We start from the raw sequence: 17617 nt of genomic DNA on the forward strand, positions 1-17617 counted from the left end.
TGACATTTTTCCTGCAAATTTTAAAGCACTAATATTTCCTAAGTAGATGGGTGTATTTTCCACTCTCTGCTCTAGTCAGTTTTCAGACACGCCCTCATTACAAAGGTATAAAATCTTCAGAAGGTCCTTTCTTACCCAACCTGGAACTTCACAGTAGAGCAAATACTACAGACTTCGCTCAGGCACAAGGTTGGTATGACATAAAGGAAGGTTAAAAAAAAAAAAAAATTAACCCAGAATTCAGCAATGACTTAAGCAAGGTCTGGTGCATTAAAGTTTAAGAGCCATAATTAAAGTGTCTAGCACCTGGGATATACCTGAATCCTGATGTTTCATAGGGGCTCATTTGTGAACTGGCCTCAGATCCTTACAAATACTGCTGTGGGTGAGGGAGCAGCCCTTCTCTTCCTATGTACGGCATCTGGGCATGTGCTTTTGCCTTCCTGTGGCCAAGCAGGGATCTGGTCACCCTGCAAGTGCCAGCAGTGCCACAGAGGGGAGGTTGGGGATAGGGCAGCTGGAAAGGAGTGGAGCCATTCTCTTCATCACACTCAGAGCACAGAAGTCACCTCAAGTTAGGTCCTGAGCTAATACCAGTTGTAGTCTCTGATGAAACTGGTATTTCCACTGGCTTTGCTTGGTGATGAAATTTATTAATGTCACCTAAAAGGCAGCTAAGTCACATGTTGCAGTAGAGATGGACAAGATACCTATTTCTTCATGCACAATAGCCAACCTTGACTCTTCACAGCTCATATTTATATGGTTCTCTGAAGGCATTGTGCTTAATTCCAATTGGTTAGTAACTTATTGCAACTTACTTCATTGGTTAGTTGTTGCTAGTGTATATATCTGTCAAAAAACTTTCCTCCCTAACAATGTTTATATTCTTGTCTCCTGGATAGAAGATGTTTCACATGGGTAGAAGTCTTGACACAGGTGAAAATTCCTCTCTCACGGGAACTTACTGGGCTGGCTGTTAGCTGTACTTAGCTGAAGTAGCAGGCCTGAGCCATGATTTTACAAGGGCAACAAGGCTCTTATTTTATAAGGCTTTACCTACATGCAACAGTCACAGTCTATTTTAAGACTGTGGTGTCGGTACAGTAGATGAATTTCATCCTTGTCAAAATGAGTGTCAGAACTGCCCTGGCTGTTTTACAGGGGATGGTGTTTCTGGTAGTGGCAGCCTCCCAGCACGTTTTTAATTTGCACATCTATAAAGGACAGATATAAAATCAACTCCCTCCCACATAACAATCCTGCAAAGCACACAACTCTAGATCATGCCACAGCTTCACCTGCACAGGCCCCATCTAGACCAGGCCTTTGCCTGTATCTGCTTTTTGGGCAGACCTTGGAAGTTCCCTGAATACTTGCTGTGTACTGAGGATGGCTGGTCTGTTCCTGAGCATTTACAGAAAGCCACTTCAGATATCCCACACAGCAAATCGGTATTGACTTAATCAGCTTTTTCTTTGAAAGGCTATGTCTTGTATGCTGTGAATATGCACATGTGCCTTACTTACACAAGTAACTGTTAACCCAATAAGAAGACAACTTAAAATATTACATTACTTATGCAGTGTCAAAATTTAAAGTGTGGGTGTACTTTACAGTCTGTGGTTACAGCTCACCCATTTGAAATACTTCATTGTGTGTTTCTCTTTTAGAGTTAAGTAGTTATCTATTTATCTCACACTCAGTTTGGTTTAGGATCCTTTCTTTGTGTATGAGTTTTCTTTACATCACTCTAAAAAAAAGGGTTAACCTATGCCACCCTTCAGAGTTAAGGAAAATTGTCTGAATACCACTAAGAGCTTGAATGAACCAAAGTTGAATCTTCTGAAATAACTATGTCACGTGCAAAATAAAAAGTGTTAATAAACAGAGCTTATTCTGAAATAATTTCAGAAGAACAATTTGCTTGAATGCTCAGAATTTAAAATCCCTAATTTGTACAGCTACAATATAGCATCACTTGCAGGTGAAGTATGACATTCTCTTATCAGGCATTAAAAATCATTCCCTTAGGAGAGAGAGTAGTAGACACACCTTTCACATTCTTTATCTTCTTTTACAAGTTTGTCATTGGAGAAGCATCCAGAACAACGAAAGTAATTTTCAGTGCAGAAAATTTTTTTGGCCAATGGGATAATTCATCAGCAGCTGTTAATAATCAATATTGTGATGCCATGGAATGAAAACACTGAGCAAAATTAAAGGGAGAAGAAAAGCTTCAATTCAATACTTCTGTTGATACGCTCTTAAAACTGCCATTTATAATTCTGACTGCCTATACTGCATACCCAAATTTGTTCTCATGCCCTCTTTATATGAACACAGGGCAGGTTATTTGCTTTCTGTTTTGCCCTCTCACTGTATTATTTTAAAACTGTGGGTTTGGATTTTTTTGGTCACATCAACTTTACAAGGGTTTGTATCCTGCATCAAAGTCCTCAGAATTGGTACTCTCCAGCCCCAAAAACACAGTGCTGGTGGTGACACTGCAAGTGCTTTACTGGACAGAGCTATTGCCAGCTACTGAGCTGTTTCAAATGGAAGGAAAAACAAAAAGTCTTTTAAAATTTTGCTAGAAGACATGGGTCAGTCTCTGAAGCCTTGTATGATCAGCCCTCAACTTATTACTACTTAGAATAAGTGACTTTAGAAAGCTGGAGCTCAAGCCAGAGCTACAGTAAAGAAAGGTTCCCTTAGGATGAGAGGGAGAGAGGCCAAGACACAGGAAAAAAGTCAGATTCCAACATGTTAGGTTCATTCTCCTAGCAGTAATTAAATTCTCTTAGTACTTACCTATCTACAGCTTCTTTAAAGTGTCCTGTATCCATGCCAGCTTTCTCTGAAGTCACCAAGAACCAAACCAGGTGCAAAATATACCCCGATGTTTACTTTACCACAGCACGGATCAGTACTACCTTTAATCGTAGTATTCCCTGTGCTGGAAAGGGGGAATATATAAAGTTTTTTGTAAATACTGCCACCACACATGGCAAATGTCAAGATTTTAATGACACTCACTTTCAGTACTTTCCATCTTCAAAAGGCTTCCCACTGGTCGACATACTTTGGAGTAATGACTGTTCAGGAATGCCCTGTGAAGTAAGTGCTCCAAGTATAAAGCTGTTTTCTGGCATTCTCTCCTCTGACTTCATCACCCCCAAACCCTTAGAATGGGAACTGTATTCAATCACTGCTACACAGTCCTGGCATATTAAAAACTGTTTCATGACTACATGGTTAGCAGGTAGGTACTTCTGCTGCTTAATTTGTCCAGCATTTTACTGTAAGTGAGATAACTGGCTCAGCCTTCAGTCTTGGCAGGGTAGGTACATGTCTGCCACTTGATCCTGGCTTTGCTGTTCTTACATGCCACACTTCATTCAGGAGGACTTTTTTTTTCTTTTAATCCAACCTTCAAGAATTTATTTCATAGCAGCTCCCATCTATGGGATAATTACACTTAGTTAGCTGTACTCAACACTGATGATTTCATAACATGCCACAAACAGGTGCCAACTAAATTCCTTTATTGGAGACAGAAACATTGCATAATTACAGATTTGATGAGGAAAACTGCAAACAGTATAGACTGTTCCTACTGCCAGCAAAATACAGTTCTTACAGGATTTATAGACATACAAATATAGTGCTTCTTTCATGCCAGGTGGTCGGTATGTAACAATGCCATTAGGAGCACTTAATTGTGCTTCTACAAAACCTTTCGAGAAGAATGAGGTAGAGTTTCCTTTAGTTTATCCAGTACTTTTTCACACATCTGTCCTTTACTGCTTTTATATGCTTCAGATTCTTGTAAAATACCCAGTTAACTTTCAACAATGGAGAAAAAGGAGACCCTTCAGGGGTGTTCACTTCTTCTCCAAGTTGCTAATTTCCCAGTGCTTGTATGTTACAATTTCAGTAACTACTACTGCACCCTTCTAAATGCCTCAAGGATCAAGTAGATTGGGACTTCTGGCTTTCCAACAGAAACTGTTTGTAAATAGCTTCAGATAAAACTTACTTGTCTCCATAATGGCAAAGAAACTTCTATATTTTGTCACTCGGGGGCCAAGTTGAGTCCAACCCATCTCCCTGGGATATGAAGACAATAGATCCACTCTTTGTGAACATCCTTGACTATGAAATAGTGTTAATGTTGTGTTTGTCTCCTGCTTGCAGTTCTAGTGAACCACTGGGCTTAATACAAATTAAGAGAATACATCACTGACCTGTTAGGTGGTATGGAGCATTACCTGTTTGACCAAATATTCCACTGTTTTACAAGCAGGTTTCAGTTAAGATACAGGAGCCCAAGTTGAAAATGTAGGCACAGATGTAGGTATTTAAGCAACTGAGTAAGAGCATTCTTAAATATCAACATCAGCCTCTGATCCTGCTAGACTTCTGGTGCACCTGGGCAGTCTCTCAGTTGGACTTAACAAGAATGGTGATGATGTGCTGCTCCTGCCCTCACTGACCTGACGGGTATTTTCACTCTTGCTCCTGGCATGCCTGTTCAGGACACAGCAGATTTTCACTTACTGCTCTGGCATGTGCTGCCAGCATTAAGTACTTAGTTTTCGTACAAGTAGGGTGCAGTTATTTCACCCAAAATGATCCCAGTTCTAGTGGTGACCAGTGAACAGGGGATTTGGCATACAGAAAGAAGGTGATTATATAAAGAATAACAATGTTTGCTTTCTTCCTATCAGCTACTGCAATATGATAGTGTAAGACAATAGTTCAGCAACACCGTATCAGAATTCTAAAATGAAAAACAATTTTTTTTAAAAAAGGTGCAAAGTTTAAAAGATTCCATGTTCATACCTTGATCACTTTGATCATAAAATGACAGAAAATCTGTTTTGGCAGGACATTACTGTCTGAGATAAGCTTCTGAGCTCCTGCATCTCCCCCTGAAACCCCTCTTAGCCTGACAGAATCAGGAACTATAAATAATTAGTGTTAAGAGAACCAGCTCCCAGAAACTTCCCCAACTCTTGCTTACTAAAACAAGCAATAACCTTATTTTGTCAACTATTCCCTGCATACGTCTTTGGTAAAAACCAAGAATGGCCACTGTTGGTAAACCATTTGGAATACTAGTCAAGTACTTCCCCAAAGTTGTCTTTCCTGTTTCTACCTCAACTTTACCCAGAAAGTATTTAAATATTTTAAATCAGGATTTAAATCTTCCTTAAAATCTTCCCATAAACATGAAATTTAAGAGACCTTTTTTTTTTAAAGCATGGCATGAAAACGCAGGATTGTGGTAAAAAAATCATTAAAAAATGATTAATTAAGTTTTAATATAAGCAAAGAGTATAAATTAATGTTCAGAGAGAACAATGCTGTTAACTATTGGCAAATATAATTACCATAATTTTTTTAGTATATTTGGGTGTGGTTGACCTTGCTAGTGTGATTAGTGAGAATTCTGTTTATCTGAGCTACTGATTCTAAAACTTTATTCCAAATCTATTGACTTATCTTATTTCTAATCTATTTATTATTGTAATTTAGTATTGCTCCTCATCTGCTAAGTCTTAATGTACTTGACTGTTCCAGATCAAGGTGATAGTTTTGTTTATGGAGCTGGGGATATATTTGCCAAGTGTACTATAGATGGCACTCAGATTTTGGAGAGTCAGAGAAAACACCCTGGAACTCCTTCTAATAAGAGTCATGCTCAAAGCAAGGCATGGACAGGAGGACTGCTTCTCACCAATGCAATGCCAGTATTCTCTTTCGCTCTTATGGCTAAAAATACAAATAACTAAGTTTTTGAGCTTAAATTATTTGGGATCTATGAATTATTTTTCCAAATCTTGAGGATAGAGACAAAATACAGTAAAACACAGGTCTTTCACACTTACAAATTGGTAAAGCATTGCAGTTCAGCAAATTTTTGGTCAAGATCGATACAGAGGTCTGTCTCAGTGTTATGTGACCTAGTGCACCTCTATTATAGTCCCATACTAATGACTTTACATTGAGAAGTGTCATTATTCCTTCAAGCATCACTTTTTTAATAGGATAGCCCACTGTGAGGTGCATTTCTCTTCTCAGGATCATTCTGTATGCTAAGTTTGATATTCTGAACTACATTTCTTACACGTTTATGGGTTTAAGTAGCAAACTTTGAATATATTTCTCATTTAAGTAACATTTTTCTCTGCATAATAAAGTTTATCTATTCTAATGTAACCCTTGAAATACTGGACTTTACATGGCATGTTTCTCGTTTCTTAAAAAGCTTTTCCTAGAAAGCTTAATTTGATCTGTAATAAGTTTTTAAGCAAAAGTTTGGATTAAAGTGATATAAGTGGTAGTACTACTACTCTGCACTTAGAAAGAGTTTAGATGACTTGTCCAGGGTCACAAAGTCAGTGGCATTCTGTTCAGGGATTACATGTCCTGGTGGTAAAGCACAATTGTGATCCCTCAATACCTGGAAAATGGAAAAACTACCCTTTTTTATTTATTTATTTTTATTTTTAACTGTCACTACTGCTAAAAGCAAGAAGAATGAAAATTTGCTTAGTCACTTTTAGATATGAGACAACAGAAGGCTGGGGAAAGAGGGGGAAAGAAAGACAGCAAGGAGCAGGGCAATGAGTATCCCAGGGCCTGCTCAGCCATCATTTACAGCTGCCACCTCTCAGGATATCAGACTGCCAGAGAACATTAAAACTTATCCTCAGCAGGGTGGATCCCATGCAGAGAAAGACAATGTATCACAGTCTGCCAGGCTGCGCCACCAACTCCGAATATCTCCGGATTATATTCCATAGCAAGGCACAGGGAACAGACAGTTCACATGCAGAAATCTGCTGGGATTATGCAGACTGTTTTGGAGAGACCATTGAATTCAAGAAGGTTCCTCCTCTAACTAAGCAGCTCTGAGATCAGTTCCAGCTGGTTTTCAGTCTACCTCTTGGAAGACAGACATTTCAGATAACTTGTACTCCAAATGACTTTCAAGTATCACATTTTTCCATATTACTATTCTTCACACCTAACGATAAATAATAAAAATAAGTATACAGGAAAAGATCTATGCTATCTCTGTGTTGAATCATGCAAACCCAAAAAAGAGATTATGTACAAAGAGGAGGAGTGGCTGATAACTGCTTTTTGGCTTGAGATAGTTGAACAGGTGTAAACAATGGCTGGGCAGAGAGAGCTCACTTACCTTACTTTTATCTTATCAGTCTTCCCTTCTGTACCCCAGAAAAACCATGTTGGCTTTACACTGCTATGGATTGAACAGATTATCTGCCCTAGGAACCTTTATTAGTATCCTCACCTGTGTCTGTGCCTGTCAATGCTCAGTGAATTTGCCCTCACTGCAGTTAGCAATCTGGTTAAGTAATGCCAGTTGCTGAAGCCATAATTCTTGGCACCAGAACAGCTTGTATGAAATGTCAGTTTCATGAGAATTCTGTTATTTGAAGGACTTCTTTCTTAGTCATGAATCATTCTAACCAAACTGAAAATTAAGGGCATGCTCAGTACTGAAAATAATAATCAAAAGAATGGAGAAGAAAGAACATATGAAAATTAGATTTCGTTATTATCATTTTAAAGTACTACTGTTTGTAAAACATAAGCATGTGAAAGGCTGAATCTCATTTTATCAACCCAATTAAACATTAAATAAATAATTGCAGCCAATTATGCAAATCATACAACAATATTAATTTGTTTATCTTTTTTGAACAGTTTCAGATTTTCCTAATGTTAGACTATCTTATGTTTTAAATGATCAATTACCAGAACCATAACTAAGTGATGAAGAATGGATAATTGCCTAGTTATGATGTACCATACTCTTTCTATGTAAATCTGTTGCAATTAAACAAATAGGGCACATGGAGAAAAGATGTGCAGATGTTCTTTTACAATCTGTTACTAGCTCAGGGAATACCACAGTTCCCTCCTAAATTTTACAAGCGAAAAAAAGGAGAATGCAATATCAAATACTGATTGTTATTTACACATGTTATTTCTTTCCTTTGGTTAATGGGATAAAATGCACTGCCAGAATTCAGAGTAGGACAGCATGAAACATCAGAAGAATTTCCTGTACTATACTGACCTGCCAGCTCTCTTCTTTAGGTTTCAAGGTTTAAAATCCAAAACCTATTCCCCCGGATTCCACTTGGAAACAAGCACAGCTTTGAGTGACACAGACAGTGTAAGGCAATTAACCAAGATGTTAAAGACAACAATTAACAAACACACACTCCACATTTTCATTCTTCCCTGTGAGAAAAGACTCCTTATTTCTGTGGGTCATTCCACTATCAATTCTCCTCATTTTGAAGTCTCCATCAGCAGGAGAAAGAGAGGTGTCTCTCTGGTCAGTGCAGAAAACAGTGCAAAACACAACAAATGAGAACACCTGGTTTCTTCCTGTTTAATGACTTGCAACCCATTTAAGAAAACTTTTACACAACTTTCATGTTTACATTTCAATAAAATAGTTCTTCTAACTGGTCCTTATTCATTTTGCCTAGTGAATAGGTTGCTGCTGGTATACTGAGGCCTTCATGGGGATTTTCAATATATGGTATCATATATCAACTCTATCAAAGCTGAGATGTTAAGGTATTGCACAATCACTTTGCCATGCATCTGAAGTTAGATAGTTTCACTTTTCCATTTTCTGCTAAATCAAAGATGAACTTAAGGGAAAAATTAGATAGTTCAATACCAGTAAGCCACAAATGGTTGCTCATTACATAATCTTTAGAGAGCTCCATGCCACACTCTGGTTAAAGGCACTCTTTAATTTCAATACTGGTCTCGTTGGACAAAATTCTCTACCTCATGTTGCATCTTGACATATTCCCCATTTTCATTTTTCCAGCCATCTAATTAAATAAGAGGAAAGACTACCAGCAGCTTATAACACATAGTAAGATACCGAAACAAAGACCAGCACACAATACAGATTCAAATGGTCACAACACTATAACTACTGTAAGTGAAACAACATTTTGTGCTTGCAGTTGTAGACTAAAGAAAATTATCCATCAAGTTTCAATAATAGTTACGTTGTCAGAGAGAACCTTCAACTGTTCTTCATTAAAAAATTAGATTGGACTGCAGTCAAAGACAGGATAAAGTTATGTTCTGAGGGAGCAGAAGAAAGTGATGGCTAAGGAGGGGTCTTCAAAATGTGACCAAAAATTAACAGGAAGCCATAAGGCTGCTCTTTAAAAGCTGCATAAGGCATGGATAGTCCACTAGAAAATATATTTTGCCTTTTTAAACTATGTTAACAAATGTCAGTAAATACAAAGGACTTGTTAAGCACGGGAGAGATACTGTTGGTCTTAAAAAAAATTAAAGTGCTAAATGTTTCCCTTAATACTGGTGCATCTCTATTGCAAACTAGAACAAGAAATGTTTCACTTTTACTTCTTATAGGACTCCAATAAAGTGTCAATAAAGTTCCACCAGTTCTATACTGAAGTAGCACTTTGGAACATTGATACAGAATATGGTTATTCTTTTTGGCAAGAGGTATCTTAAAGCTGTTCAACAAAGCTGTGTGCAGAAGGAGAAAGCTAATAAATATTACAGAATGATCGCTGAATGAGTGAACATTTGCAGGAGTTACTTCTCCAGCTATGGGCTACATGATCTCTATTGCTTCCAAAGTATTAAGACTGCATGTGAGAAAGCAGTGTTGTATGAATTATCTGCTTAACCAGAATGAAATCAGGGTTTGAGTGAAACCTCTTTCCTTCTAGACATTTTCTGTTGACAACACTGCTTGTTCCTCAACAGAAGGCCCTTCTACAGTACATGTGTCAATGGAGGCTGGATACAGCAAGTATGTGAAAGGAATGAGGAAAACAGTTTTCTGACCTAAATTATGTAAGTAGATGATGAAGGAAATTCCTCAATCCAAAGGTCTGGTTGCTGTGAAGAATGGTTCCGTTTTCACAGCCAAAGTTGCCTAATCTCATTTTCTAAACACTCACCTGGAAGGCAACGCTGTGTCTGCAGAGCCCAGCTCTGCTAGGCCAAAAGGGAATTTTTATCTCAGCAGGGCATGACATTGTCTTTTAAATTATGTCTAGAAGGATGTTCTCAACTATTGAGAGGTATACACTGTCCAAAGCCACAGCAAATCCCCATGGAGGGAAGGGCAATAAGCCAACAGGGACCATCTTGCAGACTGGGCTGACTCGGAGAATTTTGGGCTAAAGGCCAGAGTTACTGGACAGAGGATGAGGGCATCTACAAACTCAGGAATCTCCCATATAAGCAGAGCATGAAAGGACGGAGTGTATGGCTAAACCTCTCTCCCAAACAGGGCAAAAGGCAGAATAATGTCAACAGAACCCTGCAGGCAGCTAACAGGCAGCATCCTCATTGACACATGTTCTGCTGATGGTGGCAGTAAACAAACCAAACTGAAGAGCAGTTGAAGAGCATTTTACAAGGTTCCAGACTGTATATAAAGAGGCACTAAGAAAACCATGAGGAAAGTTCTATTGCTAACATTTAGCACCTCTAGCAAGAAAACAGGCTTCTACCAACAGGATTACAGTAGAAATCAAAATGATTGTGTTCACGTTTGCTGGATTGTGGAAACAATCATCCTGGGGAGCAAATTGATACTGAGACTATGCTACACACTGGCAGCTACAGAAGTTGTCATTATTCAGATGTCAGGTCTGTCTGGAGGGTCTGAACTCTGCCACCTTCATGACACCAGCACTGTCCAATCGCTGTCTTCTCTTCCATACTGAAACAAAGCAAAAAGTGAAGAATAAAAGTTAGAAGGATCTGTGTACGTTTATGATAATTTCTTAGCTCTACCCACAGAAATGTTCATATCCACTGCTCTGATAGTAGTTTACATTATTTCTTATGCCTTTACTTGCCTTTGATTTGGGCACAGACTAAAGATAGCTTGCTTTACTCTTACTACAATAGCAGGTTTAGGAAGGGGCAATGCTGATACTCATTACAGATGACACAGAACAGTTCTGCTTCAGTTCCATCAGTTTAATGCAGTTACTCCCCGAGGCCTGCTCACTAATTCACTCATAACTATGCCCCTGCTCAAGCTCCAATAAACAAACACATTTCATTTTATTTCTTTTTATTGTCAAGGTGGCTTTTTATTACAACATTCTGATTGAATGTGAAATAAAACCATCACAAATACCACAGAGTACAATTAGGGAGAACTGTAATCCAGAATAAAACAAGTTGTCTTTCCGTACACAAACAAATGGGATCACCAAGCAGAAATGAAGGCAACCTATGGCATGCAGCCGTATCCCCTTCCAGGGGAGGATACAGCCCCAGGGCAGCACTTCTGACTGCTAGAATGGTTCCATGTCCTAAAGCTCTGTCACAAGTCCTGTAAACAATGCTCCAGAGAGACCCCAAAACACACACAGGGCTCAAGTAGGTAAATAAGTCAGAGGTGGAGAGACAGCATCAGATGGGAGTTGGGAGCCCTTTCCCTTATAGTGTTATATTCAGGGAGCTTGAAAGCACTTTCAACCAAGAAATGAAGACTGGTTTTAGAGGCTTTATGTAGGCTAAAAAGATCCCTTAATTTCTCCTGAGTGGAAAAAAGGAAGTTCTTCCAATACAGGTTCTGCATCAGCAGGGGAAGAGATAACAGGTCACTAAAGCAGGGAAAACACAACAGCTCCAAATCAGGATGAACCAGAAGAAACATACTTCTAATCCACAAAGGAATGGTGTTTAGTGGGTTTGTGTTTTCCTCTTTTCTCCAGCAGGCAAGGCCTCTAACTGACCTTCACAAGTACCACACCTACTTTTTCTTTTCATTATTAATCCTACTGCTCCTGTTCTGCAGTTGCAGTTATTTGTAAATTTTGCTATCTTTAGGCAAGAGCATTGCCTAATAGTACTGCTCTGATACAGGAATTGTTTCAAGGACTGGTCTGAGTTGCCACTTGAGTAGCATTTGCACCTGCTTCCAGAACTAAAAGGGTAATGAAGATGCAATACCACAATGAAGATCATCTCTTTCTGCAAATAAAAGCAGATTTAGCTTCCTTTTTAAATTCTGTCAAGGGCTTTGTGACCCCAGGCTAGTGGATCCCTCTTCCACTGTCCACCACATCCAGGCTGTACTTTGTAAAAATTAACACATATATGTGAACCTTTCCTGGTTGTTTTTGCACTGCCCACAGAAAGAAAGGAGGTTTGATTAAATGTCTCTGCTGTCTTCCCTGCAGTGTTTAACTGTATTTAATAACATGTAGCATAAGCAATAGATCTTATTTTCTATCCATCCCTTCCAAGTTGCAGCTTAATCTATGTCTTAAAGGGCATAGCTAAAGCTTGTTTATTCTCAAAGCAGGGATGCAAATCCACAGAAACATCTGAGTGGGATTTCAGTGAGTGTATTTCCAGAGAAAAGAATCTCATCCCTAAATCTTCTAACTCAAGCAGCTGTGGAAGAGTGTACTATTACTAATTCATTCCTAAGCACACCATTAATTTATATAATGTTCTTTAATTTGAAGTCTTTATCATCCTTTAGTAATCATGATACCTACTCAGTGACAGGAAGGGAAATGTGTATTGCAGTGCCACCACTGTCTCTCTCAACTGGCATGAGAAATTGAATCAGTTCTGCCCATGAGTTTCTAATTTGTCACTCCAGCTCTGGTTCCACTGAACAGCTGTTCACATCTAAAGACATCCCACTGAAAACAGCAGACTTGCAGAAGAACAATAGGCAGCATGAAAACAGACTTGGGAGCACAATAATGAAGAGAAAATGAAAATAATAAAAGAAGCATGTACTGCACACAAGGGAACTAGAGTACAATGCCAATAGATACAGAACCTGCACCTTTTGGTCACAGGTTCACAAGCAGGACATGGTTGTGCTGAGAATTTCTACTCTTTTACAAATTCCCACTGTTAAACGTGAAATGGATACACTGCCCCAGTTCAGGAAACAGAACAGCACAGAGACCAAAACTGTGTTTGACTGCTATTTCTATTGCATTTTAATCTTCAAAACAGGAAGATTCTTTGCAATTACAGCCTCAGATTGTCCAAATAACAGGACAATAATCCAGTGATAATGCAAAACAATCTGTTATTTTTTTCTCCTGGTAGAGAATATAGAAGATCTTGGTCAAAGAGTCTCCTCTGACATTTGAAGATTATTATATAGTCCATTTTTTGTGTTGCAGCATTGTTTTCTGATTTCATTGTTTCATGATTGTTTTACATCATGAGGTCCTTCTGGATATGAACCCATCTCTCCACAGACAGAAAGGTGCAGAAAACACAGCCAGTAACCACTGATTGACTCTTAATGGGGAAGCAACCACTAATCTCTTTAAAATCATGTTTTCAACGACTATTTGTTCTAACTCTCCTGTTTGTTTTGTTTTTTTTAAATAAGGAAGATAACCCAGAATTAAGCATATATTTAATAGTCAAGCATTTTCCAGGAGTAACAAATTTACTCCTGGCATGTGACTAATGAACACAGGTCACATCAACAGGCAAGTAAAGTGAAAAGATCCAAGAAAGATAATGTTTAGCAACAATCCAGACTTTTTCAGCCTCCTCCTGAGCCTTGGTTGGTGGTGGAAAACCAGGGTGATAAGGCAAGAGGCAATGGGCAGGAACTGATGCCCAGGAAGTTCCACCTGAACACGAGGAAGAACTTCTTTACTGGGCAGTGACTGAGCACTGGAACAGTCCTGAAAGGGTGTAGAGTCTCCCTCACCAGAGATATTCCAAAACTGTCTGGACACAATCCTGTACCATATGCTCTGGGATGACTCTGCCTGAGCTGGAAGGTGGGACCAAAGGACCACAGTGGGCCCTTCCAGCCTGACCCATTCTGACCTTCTGTTATCAGGGAGGGCATGGAAGGACACCTAAGGGAAAAGGCTGGATAAATTTGTCTTACGCTGCTCACTTCCTCAGGGGAAAAAGACACAGATCACAGGATTACTGGCAGGAACACGAAAATTTTAATGGCAAATCTAAGACCACTTTGAGCCAAAAATGTAGAACGGAAACCATCAGACTCAATTTGAAGAAATTCTGGCAATACTGCCAGGCAACTGCTAACTGATCTTAAAAACGGGGGCTTTGTAAGTTGCCAAGACCTTCTCCCATCCCCAAATCCCCCACACCATAAACTACACTAAAAAAGGAAAAAAACCCAGGCAACTTGAATAAGAAGGGTGATCACCTGGTACTCAGTGACTTTACCTGAAATGCTATTGGTTCCTATGCCCAAACATGGAGACAAAGCACAGATTCCAAACAGACTTTGATATTTAGCAAATGACAGAGGAGGGAACTGTTTTAACAATGAGAAATGACCGTGTGATTGGAAAGATAATGAGAAATGGAAATGGTGATCGGCTGGCTGTGCCCACTGAATGTTTAATTGCCTCATTCATCTCTTTATTGATTAACCTGTATTCATTTGTGATTGTGGTTAAGATGCTTCATAATCCTGTCTTTTTCTCTTAAAAACCAACCTGTAACAGCAGTATTAGATTTCACTAATAGCAGTAGTAATATCTTGCAACTCTTACTCAGCTTCCAAGGTGAGTAGGGAAAAATTATACTATACTTCATCCCTATCATACTTTCTGAAGGAAAGAAAATTGACAGAATAACCACATTAGACAAAGGATCTGTATTATTATATAATGCCATCCAAAGCATCAGTACCAAAAAGATTATTTTCCACTCCTTCCAAATGTTCACCTTTTATTATTTTATGTGGTTATAAAAGAGAAAACACCTTACCTGGATATCACTTAGCTTATTCAGGAAACGGGTTGTTAACTCAGGCCCATTCTCCATAGTTGGAATGTGCAAGTGCTGGCATGGAATAAAGGAGAGGGAGAAGGGGAGAGAAAGAGATTAACATGTAATAATAGCTTTACATTTATATGAATACTTTATGGTTGCCAAAAATATTAATAAATATTTATCATGCTGGCTAGCCCTCCTTATGAGTAGGAAGGGGTAGTTGATTTTGGAGTTTTTGTTGGGTTTTTGGTTGGTTGGTTGGTGTTTTCAAACAGGAGGGCCAGTGAAAAGTTAAACAGTTATGCTGCTGTTCAGTAAAGGCTAATCTAAGCCTTCCAAGAGATCTGTCCAAAATGGAGGGAATATTGTCCAGGCAAGAGTAGTAACATTATTATACAGCATTTCATTTCCAGGTATATTGTGTAGAAATACAACACTTATATTTACAGTACTTACCACTCAGCACTTCAATGTCTCAGCATCAGTTAATCAATACATTTATTCTATTTTATTCATTCAGGAAGTATCACCTAACAGACATTTATTGTACTGATCATGTTTTATGGACAAAGCACAACCCTTTATGCACCTGCACTACCCCTAGTCCTCTGAACTAACTTGGTACTGACTAAATAGCATCAAGTGAGCTTAACAGTCTGAATGCCTGGGGAATTCCACCTGTGCAGGAGAAATCTCCCATATGGTGAATAGGAGGTGAAAGCAGCTGTGCACTGGCTTGAAACAGCTCTTCCATCAGAGCTGGGATCCCTGCAATGAGGGGCTAAGAAGAGAGGAATTTGAGAAGGAAGGACAGCAGTGGCTCAGAAATTTGGTTCCCTGTGAAAGTCTTTTCTCTCCTCACCCCTTCCAGGTACCTTAGCAAAAATACTGAATAAAAGAAATGCAGAAGATTGTATTTTCTACATTTGCAAACAGGTGGTGAATTGCTTGTTTCCTTGCTTTCCCAGAACTTGAGATTTTATATTTTCAGCTCTTAGGAAAAACCCCAGAAGACAAGAGGAAAGTTCCTTCCTGACAACCAGTAACTCACTTGGGAAACAACACACTGACACTGTTCATCTTTCCAGGCAGTGCACCTTTTCTAACTCCCTTGATTTCAGCTTCAGTTGCAATTAACTGAGATAAAATTCAGAAGAAAAAAGGAAAGGGGTAAAAAAACAAGAGACATTTGTTACCTTGCCCTTATATAAAATTTTAGAGATGGGACATACAACACAAGCTGTTCCAGCACCAAACATCTCCTTTACTCTGTCCTCTTCCAAGGCAGCTGTCAGGTCACTCATGGTGATGTATCGCTCAGACACTTTGAATTCTCCCTGCACAAGAAGATGCAACCATAAAAATTCTAAAAAGTTTAAAAACATTAGTATTTTCATTTTCTACATTGAAACATTTCCAATAGAACATTTAGCCTAGTGACAATAAGTCAAATTTTTACTCTGATCTTGTGATCTTTTCAAATATCCCAGTATCACACAAGATAGATTTTCATCAAAAAAAAGCCCTAGAAAGAGGCCAGTGGTTTGCCAGATACAATGCTGATGATTAAGTGGCACTTCCCTCTGTTTTGGTGCAGAATATCAGTATCACATTAGGGAATAACAAAGAAGAATTGTTACGGGACACTGGATCTCTCTACTCATGGTCTCCTAGCATGTTAGAGTTTGTCAACAATTACTCAATCTTATCAAGAGAGCCTTTGCATCTCACTCTCAGACAATTCCTAAGCAAGATACATTCTGTTGATTAATTTAACCTGCCAGACCAATTTATGTGATGTATTTTTTTAGCCCTACTGAAATTTTCTACCATAGCCTGCACACAGCTGTCACATACAAAAATTACTTGTACTGCAGGTATGAGTAAATCTATTTGCACTGCAGAGTTTTAATACTGGAGGTGTTTTACCTTCTACAAGAGTTGAAGAATGCATAGGAATCAACTGAAGGGATGTGTTTCAAGAAAAAAATAAACATCAGTCTTTGAAATTTTTATTTCATGTATGTGGTATTCCTGTTATCCCACTCTAAGCATAATTCCAACTAAATCCCCGAGACAGGAGGCTGGGCTTTATGAGCCTTTGGCTGTGTAGCATCCTTACCCAGGCTGCAATAAAAACCTTTGAATACAGTAAGGCAGAGTTTGCTGCATTTCAAGATATGATCTAGTCCCAAGTGTCCAAATAAGTTCTTGGGTTGCTACACTACAAGACAGGAATGGGAAAGAGACAGATGACCTTAAGACTGTGGCTGAGCAGGCTGCATGCTAGTTAGCATGCAAGGTTGGAAGCATGAGAACTAAATGCAGAAATAATGAGCTGATGACTGAAGTATAGCTATGGTCATGCATGGTTAATTCTTTGTTTCCTTGCTCTAAGTTGCTGGTACCAGTGGATTTAATGAGAATTTTCATGTTAAATACTACACGGAGCTACTTTAACAAGCTTGGTATTGTTCTGTGTGACAGGTGTGGGTGTTCTGAGGATGCTCCTGAGAATCCCTGACTTAGCATGCCCTTAGTTCCCATTAGGTAAGAGGGACTGAGTGCACACTCAGCAAGTTTTGTCAGCGACACCAAGCTGTGTGGTGAGCCTGACACGCTGAAGGGAAGAGGTACCATCCAGAGGGCCCCTGAAAGCAGAGTTTCTGACACAACTCTGAGCAATTTGATCTAGTTGAAGATGTCTCTATTCATTGCAGGGAGGCTGGAATAGACAGCCTGTAAAGGTCCTTTCCAATGCCAGGTTGGATGGGGCTCTGAGCAG

The 17617-nt window shown here is 39.0% G+C and overlaps 1 protein-coding gene across 3 annotated transcripts in view; it reads right to left on the minus strand.

Annotated features, from left to right (window-relative positions):
• Positions 1–8419: 8419 nt before the first annotated feature.
• Positions 8420–17617, minus strand: part of BCAT1 (branched chain amino acid transaminase 1) — a 69267-nt gene continuing 60069 nt past the window's right edge. For all 3 annotated transcript variants that reach the window (XM_086885485.1, XM_086885484.1, XM_086885483.1), the window contains 3 exons: positions 16029–16169; positions 14827–14901; positions 8420–10789 (listed from right to left, as the gene is read on the minus strand). In XM_086885485.1, coding sequence (XP_086741611.1) covers positions 10748–10789; positions 14827–14901; positions 16029–16169 — 258 coding nt within the window. In that variant the 3' untranslated portion in view covers positions 8420–10747. The remainder of the gene's footprint in view (positions 10790–14826; positions 14902–16028; positions 16170–17617) is intronic.

This window comes from Cyanistes caeruleus, chromosome 4 (assembly GCF_971803275.1).
Source record: "Cyanistes caeruleus chromosome 4, bCyaCae1.hap1.1, whole genome shotgun sequence".
Classification (NCBI taxonomy): domain Eukaryota; kingdom Metazoa; phylum Chordata; class Aves; order Passeriformes; family Paridae; genus Cyanistes; species Cyanistes caeruleus.